Source organism: Salvelinus fontinalis, chromosome 8 (genome assembly GCF_029448725.1).
Source record: "Salvelinus fontinalis isolate EN_2023a chromosome 8, ASM2944872v1, whole genome shotgun sequence".
In the NCBI taxonomy this organism is placed as follows: Eukaryota; Metazoa; Chordata; class Actinopteri; order Salmoniformes; family Salmonidae; genus Salvelinus; species Salvelinus fontinalis.
The window spans coordinates 34,465,101-34,476,851 of NC_074672.1; the positions used below are offsets into that span (position 1 = coordinate 34,465,101).

The 11,751-nt window shown below is 42.3% G+C and overlaps 1 protein-coding gene across 1 annotated transcript in view; it reads left to right on the plus strand.

The window, feature by feature from the left end:
- The window catches only part of LOC129861492 (piezo-type mechanosensitive ion channel component 2-like), a 36,087-nt gene extending 25,300 nt beyond the window's left edge, over positions 1-10,787 (plus strand). The window contains exons 37-52 of the mRNA XM_055932874.1: positions 58-333; positions 489-747; positions 2,191-2,379; positions 2,466-2,667; positions 2,820-2,949; positions 3,148-3,295; positions 3,413-3,627; positions 3,720-3,878; positions 7,209-7,356; positions 7,621-7,809; positions 7,906-7,998; positions 8,093-8,262; positions 8,498-8,614; positions 8,817-8,896; positions 9,053-9,281; positions 9,833-10,787. Of these exons, the coding sequence (XP_055788849.1) occupies positions 58-333; positions 489-747; positions 2,191-2,379; positions 2,466-2,667; positions 2,820-2,949; positions 3,148-3,295; positions 3,413-3,627; positions 3,720-3,878; positions 7,209-7,356; positions 7,621-7,809; positions 7,906-7,998; positions 8,093-8,262; positions 8,498-8,614; positions 8,817-8,896; positions 9,053-9,281; positions 9,833-10,085 (2,857 nt within the window). The 3' untranslated portion in view covers positions 10,086-10,787. The remainder of the gene's footprint in view (positions 1-57; positions 334-488; positions 748-2,190; positions 2,380-2,465; positions 2,668-2,819; positions 2,950-3,147; positions 3,296-3,412; positions 3,628-3,719; positions 3,879-7,208; positions 7,357-7,620; positions 7,810-7,905; positions 7,999-8,092; positions 8,263-8,497; positions 8,615-8,816; positions 8,897-9,052; positions 9,282-9,832) is intronic.
- Positions 10,788-11,751: the final 964 nt, after the last annotated feature.

Sequence of the window (11,751 nt, forward strand, 5' to 3'; positions counted from 1 at the left end):
AGTTTGTTTGACTCCATCTTATATCCATCTTTCTTTCTGAATTACATTTTTCATCAGCCATGATGATACTGTTCCCAATAAGGAGGACAGTAAAGAAGGAGAGGATGCATATGAAGAAGAGGAGGGGGAATATAAAGTGGAGGAGGAGTATAGAATGGAGAAGGAGGAATGGAGGGAGGAAGAAGAGGAGGAGAGGGAAAAAGCTGTGATGCTTTCAGGATCCATCTCCCTGGACTATCTGGAGTGTGATGAGAATAGCGAAGATTTCCCAGACTCCTCCAGACCTCTTAGTGAGACCAGGAACCTCACGGCCAGCGAGCTACTGCTCAACAAGTCAGTCATGGGAGATTGGGACTTGTTTTTTCTTGTTACAATCATGGTATAGTCAAGTGTACCCATTCAGTTGTATCACAGTACCTTATAGTAAAGTTGAGTATCACAACAACAAAAACATTTTTCTCACGTACTGTGATTCTCCTCTGTTGCAGTATGTTTGGTAACGATGAAATTGAAGAGTCTGATCAGTTCTTCCAGTCTCTACCGAGACACCTGAGACTAGTGTTTGCCCTGTACAACACCATGGTGTCTAAGTCAGAGATGCTGTGCTACTTTGTGATCATCCTGAACCACATGGTGTCGGCCTCGCTGCTCAGTCTGATCCTGCCCATCCTTATCTTCCTCTGGGCCATGCTGTCTGTGCCACGCCCAACCAAGCGCTTCTGGATGGCTGCCATCATCTACACAGAGGTACACACAGCAGGCACCCCCAACGGAGTGATATGTTGATTGATTGGTTGGCTGGCTGGTTGATTATTTAGATTGATGGTTAATTATATATAATATACACTATAAATACAAAAGTATGTGAACACCTCTTCAAATGAGTGGATTCGGCTATTTCAGCCATATTGTTGCTGACGGGTGTATAAAATCGAGGACAAAGCCATGCAATCTCAATAGACAAACATTGGCAGTAGAATGACCTTACTGAAGAACCCAGTGACTTTCAACGTGGCACCGTCATAGGATGCGACCTTTCCAACAAGTCAGTTAGTCAAACTTCTGCCCTGCTAGAGCTGCCCCGGTTAACTTTAAGTGCTGTTATTGTGAAGTGGAAACGTCTAAGAGCAACAACGTCTCAGCTGCGAAGTGGTAGGCCACACAAGTTTACAGAATGGGACCGCAGAGTGCTGAAGCGCATTGTGTGTAAAAATCGTCTGTCCTCGGTTGCAACACTCACTACCAAGTTCCAACTGCCTCTGGAAGCAACGTCAGCACAAGAACTGTTCGTCGAGAGCTTCATCAAATGGGTTTCCATGGCTGAGCAGCCGCAGGCAAGCCTTAGATCACCATGCGCAATGCCAGGCGTCGGCTGGAGTGGTGTAAAGCTTGCCGCCATTGGACTCTGGAGCAGTGGAAACGCGTTCTCTGGAGTGATGAATCAAGCTTCACCATCTGGCAGTCTGACAGACGAATCTGGGTTTGGCGGCTGCCAGGAGAACACTACCTGCCCGAATGCATAGTGCCAACTGTAAAGTTTGGTGGAGGAGGAATAATGGTCTGAGGCTGTTTTACATGGTTTGGTTTAGGCCCCTTTGTTCCAGTGAAGGGAAATCATAACACTACAACATACAATGACATTCTACGATTCTGTGCTTCCAACTTTGTGCTAACAGTTTAGGGAAGTCCATTTCCTGTTTCAGCATGACAATGCCCCTGTCCAGAAAGCGAGGTTCATACAGAAATGGTTTGTCAAGATCGGTGTGGAAGAACTTGACTGGCCTGCACAGAGCCTTGACCTCAACCCCATCGAACAATTTTGGGATGAATTGGAACACCGACGGCGAGCCAAGCCTAATTGCCCAACATCAGTGCCCGACCTCACTAATGCTCTTGTAGCTGAATTGAAAGTCCCCACAGCAATGTTCCAACATCCAGTGGAAAGCCTTCCCAGAAGACTGGAGGCTGTTATAGTAGCAAAGGGTGATCAACTCCATATTAATGCCCATGCTTTCGGAATGAGATGTTTGACGAGAAGGTGTCCACATACTTTTGGTAATGTAGTGTGTATATCTATATATAATAATGTAATAATATATGCCATTTAGCAGACGCTTTTATCCAAAGCGACTTACAGTCATGCGTGCATACGTTTTATGTATGGGGATTGATGATTCCTATGTCTTCCAGCTGATTGTGGTGGTCAAGTATTTTTTCCAGTTTGGCTTTTTCCCCTGGACCACCTCGGCCTACCGAGGCATCAATGCGGACCGGCCCTTTGCTCTGCCCAACATCATTGGGGTGGAGAAGAAAGATGGCTATGTTCTCTTTGACTTAATACAACTCCTGGCTCTGTTCTTCCATCGCTCCATTCTAAAGGTACTGAAGGGAATGCTGGTTTATGTCTTACATCATATAAAAGATAATGAAGCACAATTTCGCAAAACTTCTTCTTCTCTCCGTAGTGTCACGGTCTTTGGGATAACAAAGAGGTTGAGATGCCGGACTTCTTCAAGAAGTTAAAGAAGAAGACTGAGAAGAAGAAGATGAGTGGAGGAGACAAAGCAGGGGATCAGCCGAAGCTAAGACTGCCCTTCCTTCCTCTACAGGCCTCAACTACATCCTTGTTTCGCAGACGGGGAAAAGCCAACTCCACTGAGACAAACGGTACATACATTCAGTAGCCTAAACAGTGCTGAACTAATCACTTTGTTTGAGAGTGTATTATTGTTGAAATGGGGTGTTGCCTGAACAGATGGGAAATGTTACCCAACCTGAATATACTAATGTATCTTGATGTAAATGGGATATTCTTGCAGATGATATGCAACTCAAAAAGCGCCACTCGAAGAAGAGGCACCACAATAAAGTTCCCCTGACCAGGAAGGAAAGGATCAAGAAGCTGATCAGAGAAAGGATGCTGGAGGCTAAAGCTGCTATCATAGAAGTGTGAGCATTTAGCACTCTATACTTATGGATATTCATTGTAGGTGTATTCTGTTACTTTCATTCCATATCCCCGGTGATAACTGGCAGTTTACAAAGAAATCCTGGAGGCAGGACTTTTGACAGTACATGAATGCATCTTTAATTACTGGTTTAAAATGAATGGACATTTTCAGCCATGGTCCTCTTTTGTCTTCGCAGTGCCCTGCACATATACCTACCTATCAGGCAGTTCTTCTATGACATCATTCACCCAGAGTACAGCCCAGTGTGTGACGTCTACGCTCTCATGTTTCTGATTGACGTGGTCAACTTCATTGTCATCATATTTGGATACTGGGCTTTTGGGGTGAGAAAAGAGAAAAAAGAGAATACCTGTCTTGAGTCACAATTGAATTTGGAAAGCTATTTGGCCTACTTGTTTCAAGTGGATTTCTTCCACTGTTTTATTTTTGTGTTGGAACAGAAACACAGTGCTGCTGCTGACATCACAGATGCTATTGGGGAGGACCAGGTCCCATCGGCCTTCCTGGTCATGCTGCTTATCCAGTTTGGGACCATGATAGTGGACCGCGCTCTCTATCTCCGCAAAACCCTCGTGGGAAAATGTATCTTCCAAGTGGTGCTGGTGTTTGGTATCCACTTCTGGATGTTTTTCATACTCCCTGGGGTGACTGAGAGGTCAGAGTTAATGTTCATTAATTTACAATTTTAATTACAGTGTGAATAAATGTGTAACCATCCTTTTTCATGGTCATTCTCTTGTGTTCTAGGAGGTTCAACATGAACCAGGTGGCACAGTTGTGGTACTTTGTGAAGTGCATCTACTTTGGCCTCTCAGCCTACCAGATCAAGTGTGGCTACCCAAATCGTGTGCTGGGAAACTTCCTGACCAAGAACTATAACTACCTCAACCTATTCCTCTTTCAAGGGTACAGGCAATGCTCTATGATAGATTAACAAAGGCCAGAGCATCCCCTAATACCAGAATTGTCCCACAGAGTTAGTGAGGACTCTAGGGCCCAAAAGCCTGTTTTAACATGGGCAGCGCCATTAAGGACTTCCACTATTTTGAAGTAGTCAACTGGGTGGTACATCCTATGAGGAAGGATCACATCACACACACACACACACACACACACACACACACACACACACACACACACACACACACACACACACACACACACACACACACACACACACACACACGTTTTTAAATGTAAAGTTGTGGTCGGAAGTTTACATACCTTAGCTAAATACATTTCAACTCAGTTTTTCACAATTCCTGACAGAACCATTTCCTGTCTTAGGCCAGTTAGGATGACCACTTTATTTTAAGAATGTGAAATGTCAAAATAACAGTAGAGAGAATGATTTATTTCAGATTTAATTTCTTTCATCACATTCCCAGTGGGTCAGAAGTTTACATACACTCAATTAGTATTTGGTAGCATTGCCTTTACATTGTTTAACTTGGGTCATTCCTCCTGACAGAGCTGGTGTAAGTGAGTCAGGTTTGCGGGCCTCCTTGCTCGCATACGCTTTTTCAGTTTTTTTTCACATATTTTCTATGGGATTGAGGTCAGGGCTTTGTGATGGCCACTCCAATACCTTGACTTTGTTGTCCTTAAGCCATTTTGCCACAAGTATGCTTGGGGTCAATGTCCATTTGGAAGAACCATTTGAGACCAAGGTTTAACTTCCTGACTGATGTCTTGAGATGTTGCTTCAATATAACCACATAATTTTCCTTTCTAATGATGTCATCTATTTTGTGAAGTGCACCAGTCCCTCCTGTAGCAAAGCACCCCCACACCTGATGCTGCCACCCCCGTGCTCCACGGTTGGGATGGTGTTCTTCGGCTTGCAAGCCTCCCCCTTTTTCCTCCAAACATAACGATGGTCAATATGGCCAAACAGTTCTATTTTTGTTTCATCAGACCAGAGGACATTTCTCCAAAAAGTACGATCTTTGTCCCCATCTGCAGTTGCAAACCGTAATCTGTTTTTTTTAATAGTTTTGGAGCAGTGGCTTCTTCCTTGCTGAGCGACCTTTCAGGTTACGTCAATATAGGACTTGTTTTACTGTAGATATAGATACTTTTGTACTTGTTTCCTCCAGCATCTTCACAAGGTCCTTTGCTGTTGTGCTGGGATTGATTTGCACTTTTCGCACCAATGTACATTCATCTCTAGGAGACAGAACGCGTCTCCTTCCTGAGCGGTATGACGGCTGCGTGGTCCCATGGTGTTTATATTTGCGTACTATTGTTTGTACAGATGAATGTGGTACCTTCAGGCATTTAGAAATTGCTCCCAAGGATGAACCAGACTTGTGAAGGTCTACAATTTTTTTTCTGAGGTCTTGGCTGATTTCTTTTGATTTTCCCATGATGTCAAGCAAAGAGGCACTGAGTTTGAAGGTAGGCCTTGAAATGCATCCACAGGTACACCTCCAATTGACTCAAATGCCATCTGTGTTGTCACCAAAGCTCCATATACTACCCACCACTGCGACCTGTATGCTCTCGTCGGCTGGCCCTCGCTACATATTCGTCGCCAGACCTACTGGCTCCAGGTCATCTATAAGACTTTGCTTGGTAAAGCTCTGCCTTATCTCAACTCACTGGTCACGATAACAACACCCACCCGTAGCACACGCTCCAGCAGGTATATCTCACTGGTCATCCCCAAAGCCAACACCTAATTTGGCCGCCTTTCCTTCCAGTTCTCTGCTGCCAATGACTTGAACGAATTGCAAAAATCACTGAAGTTGGAGACTTATATCTCCCTCACTAACTTTAAACATCAGCTATCTCAGCAGCTAACCGATCGCTGCAGCTGTACACAGCCCATCTGTAAATCGCCCATCCAATCTACCTACCTCATCCCCATATTGTTTTTTAAAACTTTTTTGCTCTTTTGCACACCAGTATCTATCACTCCAGTGTTAATTTGCTAAATTGTAATTACTTTGCTACTATGGCCTATTTATTGCCTTACCTCCTCACACCATTTGCACACACTGTATAGAAACTTTTTTCTATTGTGTTATTGACTGTATGTATGTTTATTCCATTTGAAACTCTGTGTTGTTTGTGTTGCACTGCTTTGCTTTATCTTGGCCAGGTCGCAGTTGTAAATGAGTACTTGTTCTCAACTGGCCTACCTGGTTAAATAATGGTGAAATATATATATTTTTTAAATGATGTCAATTAGCCTATCAGAAGCTTCTAAAGCCATGACATCATTTTGGGTAATTTTCCAAGCTGTTTAAAGGCACAGTCAACTTAGTATATGTAAACTTCTGACCCACTGGAATTGTGATACAGTGAATTATTGTCACGATCGTCGTAAGGATTGGACCAAGGTGCAGCGTGGTAGGCGTACATTTTCTTTTATTTAAATGAACACCGAACAAAAACAACAAAATACTGAACGAAACGTGAAGCTACTGGTGTGCACACAGGCAACTATCTGTAGACAAGATCCCACAAAACACAAAGGGGAAATGGCTGCCTAAATATGATCCCCAGTCAGAGACAACGATAAACAGCTGTCTCTGATTGGGAAGCATACCAGGCCAACATAAACCATTAATCACCTAGATGACCCACCCTAGTCACTATCACGCCCCAACCAACATAGAGAATAAACAGCTCTCTGTGGTCAGGGCGTTACAATTATAAGTTAAATAATCTGTTTATAAACAATTGTTGAAAAAATGACTTGTGTCATGCACAAAGTAGATGTCCTAACTGACTTGCCAAAACTATAGATTGTTAACAAGAAATTTGTGGAGCGGTTGAAAAACGAGTTTTAATGACTCCAACCTAAGTGTATGTAAACTTCCGACTTCAACTGCATGTAAATTGTAAACTCTTTTGTCAATTTCTTTTTCGTTATGTGTCAGACTCCAGTAAGACTAGCTGTCACCATTGGCGTTGGCTAATCGGGATCCTAATAAAAAATAAAAAATTCAGGTCATCAGGAGGGATCAGCTAATTAATTATACTTGTGAGAAAACATTCCATAATTGCAGGTGGCAGTAAATCACCAACCTTGGCTTTATATCTCTAGGTGGCAGTATAAAACCTTTCAGTTTGTTTTCCAACTCATAGTTGTAGAATAATAAAATGGACTACTTTAAAATGAAGATGGCCTCAATGGCGCTGCCATGCTCACAGACGCCATAATGTAACAAATACAATGTTGTGTCCTCTAACTATCTCTATGGGTTGTCTCTGTCTCCTTCTCAGGTTCCGCCTGGTTCCGTTCCTCATAGAGCTGCGTGCCGTGATGGACTGGGTCTGGACCGACACCACCCTCAGCCTGGGCAGCTGGATCTGTGTCGAGGACATTTATGCCAACATTTTCATACTCAAGTGCTGGAGGGAGTCGGAGAAGGTAACTGGAATGCCCGAACTGCCAATAGGCTGGTAGCATTTGTCAGTCTCAAACTCACCTCCATAGAGAGTAGATCTGACTGATAGTTAATGGTGAATCACTGTAAAATTATAGGGTTTTTATCTGTCTTCATGTTTTTTTATATATCTATGAACATTAGACTAAGAATTATTGTATCAAGAATAATTGTGGGCTAATAATTACAACTTGAACTGACCGAAATTGTGTTGAACTATGAATCATATGCCTCTTTAATTTGTACAGAAATACCCACACACCCCAGGGCAGAAGAAGAAAATGGTGGTGAAGTATGGAATGGGCGGCTTCATCATATTCTTCCTCATCAGCGTAATTTGGTTCCCCCTCCTCTTCATGTCATTGGTCAAGTCAGTGGCTGGGGTTACCAATCAGCCTCTAGATGTCTCCATTCAGCTCAGCATAGCAGGATATGAGGTATAGATGACCCCATAAACTCACACTTTCTATTTTGGTAAAATGTCCTTCTGTGAGACTGTTAGTGCTGATGTTTTCTGTGTACGTTTTATACAGCCACTGTTCACAATGAGTGCCCAGGAGCAGAACCTGATGCCATACTCAGAGGCAGGCCTCAACCGGCTCACCAACCTCTATGCCACTCACCCGGTAAGAGGATCTTGTTACAAAAAGTTGCACGTTTGAGGGACTGTGGAATTGACCCAAAGGACCTCTGACATACTCCGCTTTCTAACTCTCTCAGTCAGCCATGCAGTTCCTTGTAAACTACATGGCCGAGGACATTGTCATTGCAAAGATCAAGAGTGATGCCAGTCTACTGTGGAGCATCAGCCCTGCCAGCCGTGATGCTATGATCCATGAACTCAGCAACTCCACCTACATCTACATCACCCTGCGATGGGTACTACTCAGGTACAGTGTAGCAGGGTTGGATAGGGCTCTCGGTTGGTTACATGTGAAAGGGGTATATAACGCCGTTAAGTCTTGAGGTCTGACTTTTTGACCTTGTGTCAAAGCTAAGATTGCATGGTTTGTGCTATAAACATATGCCATATGATACAGCCATAATAAACAACTTAACCAGTTAGTGATAGTGGTAGTGATTTCACTCTGTGTATGTGTGTGTACGTGTGCCGCTCCTCCCCAGGAATGCGTCTCTGTCGATGAACGTGGAGACCGTGGGGGAACACACTGTCAAGTATGAGGACAGGGCCTTGAGGGACCAGATAGTTCAGATGCTCAAAGGGACACGCAGTGACTCTCTGTGAGTCTCATCATCACAGCACTCTCACTACATCATCAACTGTTACTAGAATTTACAGCCACAGTCAACATGACATAACTGTCAATAAAAGCTAGTTGTAGAGGAACCTATTACATTCAAAAGAACTCCACATACAAAAGATATGATCACAATGGTAATATAATGTTGGTGCTGATATGGTGTCATTCATTCTCTCTGCTAGGGTCATTGAGTCTCTCCTGCCCAAGTTCATCAGAGGTCCCGGAGGACTGGAGTCCAAGATGGCCACCCGTCTGGAAGTAGGTAAGTAACCCTCTATCCAACCATCATACTGTACAGAAAAAACCTTTAACAAATGCAAATGCTTGTATAACCATGGATCTTAACCAGTCAACTGAAGGTCACGGTCTCTGCTTCTCATTTATTCAAATCTTCCCTGTCCCGTCTCCAACATTCCAGAACACTCAGATAGGCCTGAGGACCTGCAGATGTTGGCCTTCTACCGGCCCCTGTCCATCAAACTACAGTGGGCAGAAGACAGTGGAAGTGCAGAGGGGGGTCAGTGGTGGATGGTGGAGGAATGCACTCCTGGACAAGGGCACATCCAGAGCAGCTGTCACAGCATTGAGATAGTGGTGTTCAACGACAAAGTCAGCCCCTCCAGCCTGGGTGCTCTAGCAGGACAGGGGTAGGTAAAGAAAAGAAATCAATGCTGTCCCAGGAGCTATTTTAATTTTAGGAGAACTATCCCTTCAAAGTGACAATCAGCAGTTGATACAGACAGTTTTGGACTTATAAATGAATACTGTATGTACCCATTGACTCTTGAAGAATATAACTTATGAGCTTAGTTCAACTGTCGTTCCCCATCAGAACCCAAAATATAAGCTTGTTTTACTAAATAAAATGTAAACAAACACTATATAGCCTCAAAACATGGTTAGAACTATAATTTTGATATCGTGGATGATCAGTCCTTGCATCCATAGCTTTGTCTATGAATTTCAGTGGTTACATTTCTCCAGCCCCATCACTCAGCTTTTTACCAAACCCGGGGCAGGGAAATTGATTTGTTATTGTTTCTACTGCTGATTGACGCTTTTACTTGTTGATTTGTTCTCACTGCTAAATAAACTCTTTGTCCTCTTTTCCATGAAATCCCATATGCTTACGTTGTTTGTCTGGCCTCGACCTGCAACCTGATACCACCTACTGTGCCATTCCACCTTGCTACGGTAGAATCGTGGGCCTGTACATGTCTGTGGTGCTGGTCGTTGGAAAGTTTGTCAGGGAATTCTTCAACGGGATATCCCGCTCCATCATGTTTGAGGAGCTGCCGTGTGTGGATCGGGTGTTGAAGCTCTGCACGGACATCTTTGTTGTGCGAGAGACTGGTGAGATGGAGCTGGAGGAAACACTTTTTGAGAAGCTCATTTTCCTGTATCGCTCGCCGGAGACCATGATCAAGATGACCAGAGAGAAGAGAGACTAGAGAGCACAATGACATTTTTGTTATGAAAAGGACGATTTGTTTGTTTGTATTCCTACTGTACAATGCATGCATTTTGAATCACTGACTACTTTTAAATGATTCAAATTTTTACAAAGGAAGACTGTAGGCCATAATCATAGAAATGTGCTCCAAGTGTGAAAGTATTTAATTGAAGTTGAGAAGCAACACTCTGCAGTTTTAGATACAAATGGCTTGTATAGAGTTTACAGATGCACGTCTGCTCTACAGAATGTATTTATCTCAACATTCTGCAACTTTACACATCCCACTGAACACGACCCTGTTTCATTGCACTGAAAAGCTCATCTAGAAGTACTCACTCTCATTTCACACTGTACTCCAAGTCTATGTACAGTATTTAATTAAATGAATAAAATACAATTCAGAGATTATATCCTACTTATACATAAGACTCCTGAAGTGTTAACTTATGAAGATCTACTCACAGTCCATGTTGCCAGGTAAAGTACAGTGCTTTGCAAAAGTATTCATCCTCCTTGGCATTTTTCCTATTTTATTGCATTACAAACTGTAATTTAAATTTATTTTTATTTGGATTTCATGTAATGGACATACACAAAATAGTCCAAATTGGTGAAGTGAAAAAAATAACTAGTTTCAAAGAATTAAAAAAAATATATTAAAAAGAAAAGTGGATATGTATTCAGCCCCTTTGCTATGAAGCCCCTAAATAAGATTTGGTACAACCAATTACCTTCAGAAGACCTTCAGAAGTCACATAATTAGTTAAATAAAGTCCACCTGTGTGCAATCTAAGTGTCACATGATCTGTCAAATGATCTCAGTGTATATATACACACACTAGAGGTCGACCGATTATGATTTTTCAACGCCGATACCGGACGAATAAAAAATATATATATATGTATTTATATATCATACACACACACACATTTTTGTAATAAGGACAATTGCAACAATACTGAATGAACAATGAACACTTTTATTTTAACTTAATATAATACATAAATAAAATAAATTTAGTCTCAAATAACATGAGCACATATGTTAAAACGAACCACCAGCTTTCATGGGTCTTCAATATTCCCAGTTTTAGGTTGTAGTGGTCCCCTGTTAATCTGCTCCTCCGCGAAACACAGACCTTATTTGAAGTAGATCAAGACATTCTCTATGGAAGACATGAACGGTAAAATAACGAAGGAACCCCTTTCAAGTTCAGCCGCAAGTTATTACAGGAATTATAACGCGTCGACTATCTCTCTAAACCATATATCTTTGACTAATCCGGAAACTATCACCTCAAAAACAAAACGTTTATTCCGTTCCGTATTTTATCTAACGGGTGGCATCCATGAGTCTAAATATTCCTGTTACATTGCACAACCTTCAATGTTATGTCATAATTACGTAAAATTCTGGCTAATTAGTTCGCAAAGAGCCAGGCGGCCCAAACTGTTGCATATACCCTGACTCTGCGTGCAATGAACGCAAGAGAAATGACACAATTTCACCTGGTTAATATTGCCTGCTAACCTGGATTTCTTTTAGCTAAATATGCAGGTTTAAAAATATATACTTGTGTATTGATTTTAAGAAAGGCATTGATGTTTATGGTTAAGTACACATTGGAGCAATGACAGTCATTGATTGATTGTTTTTTATA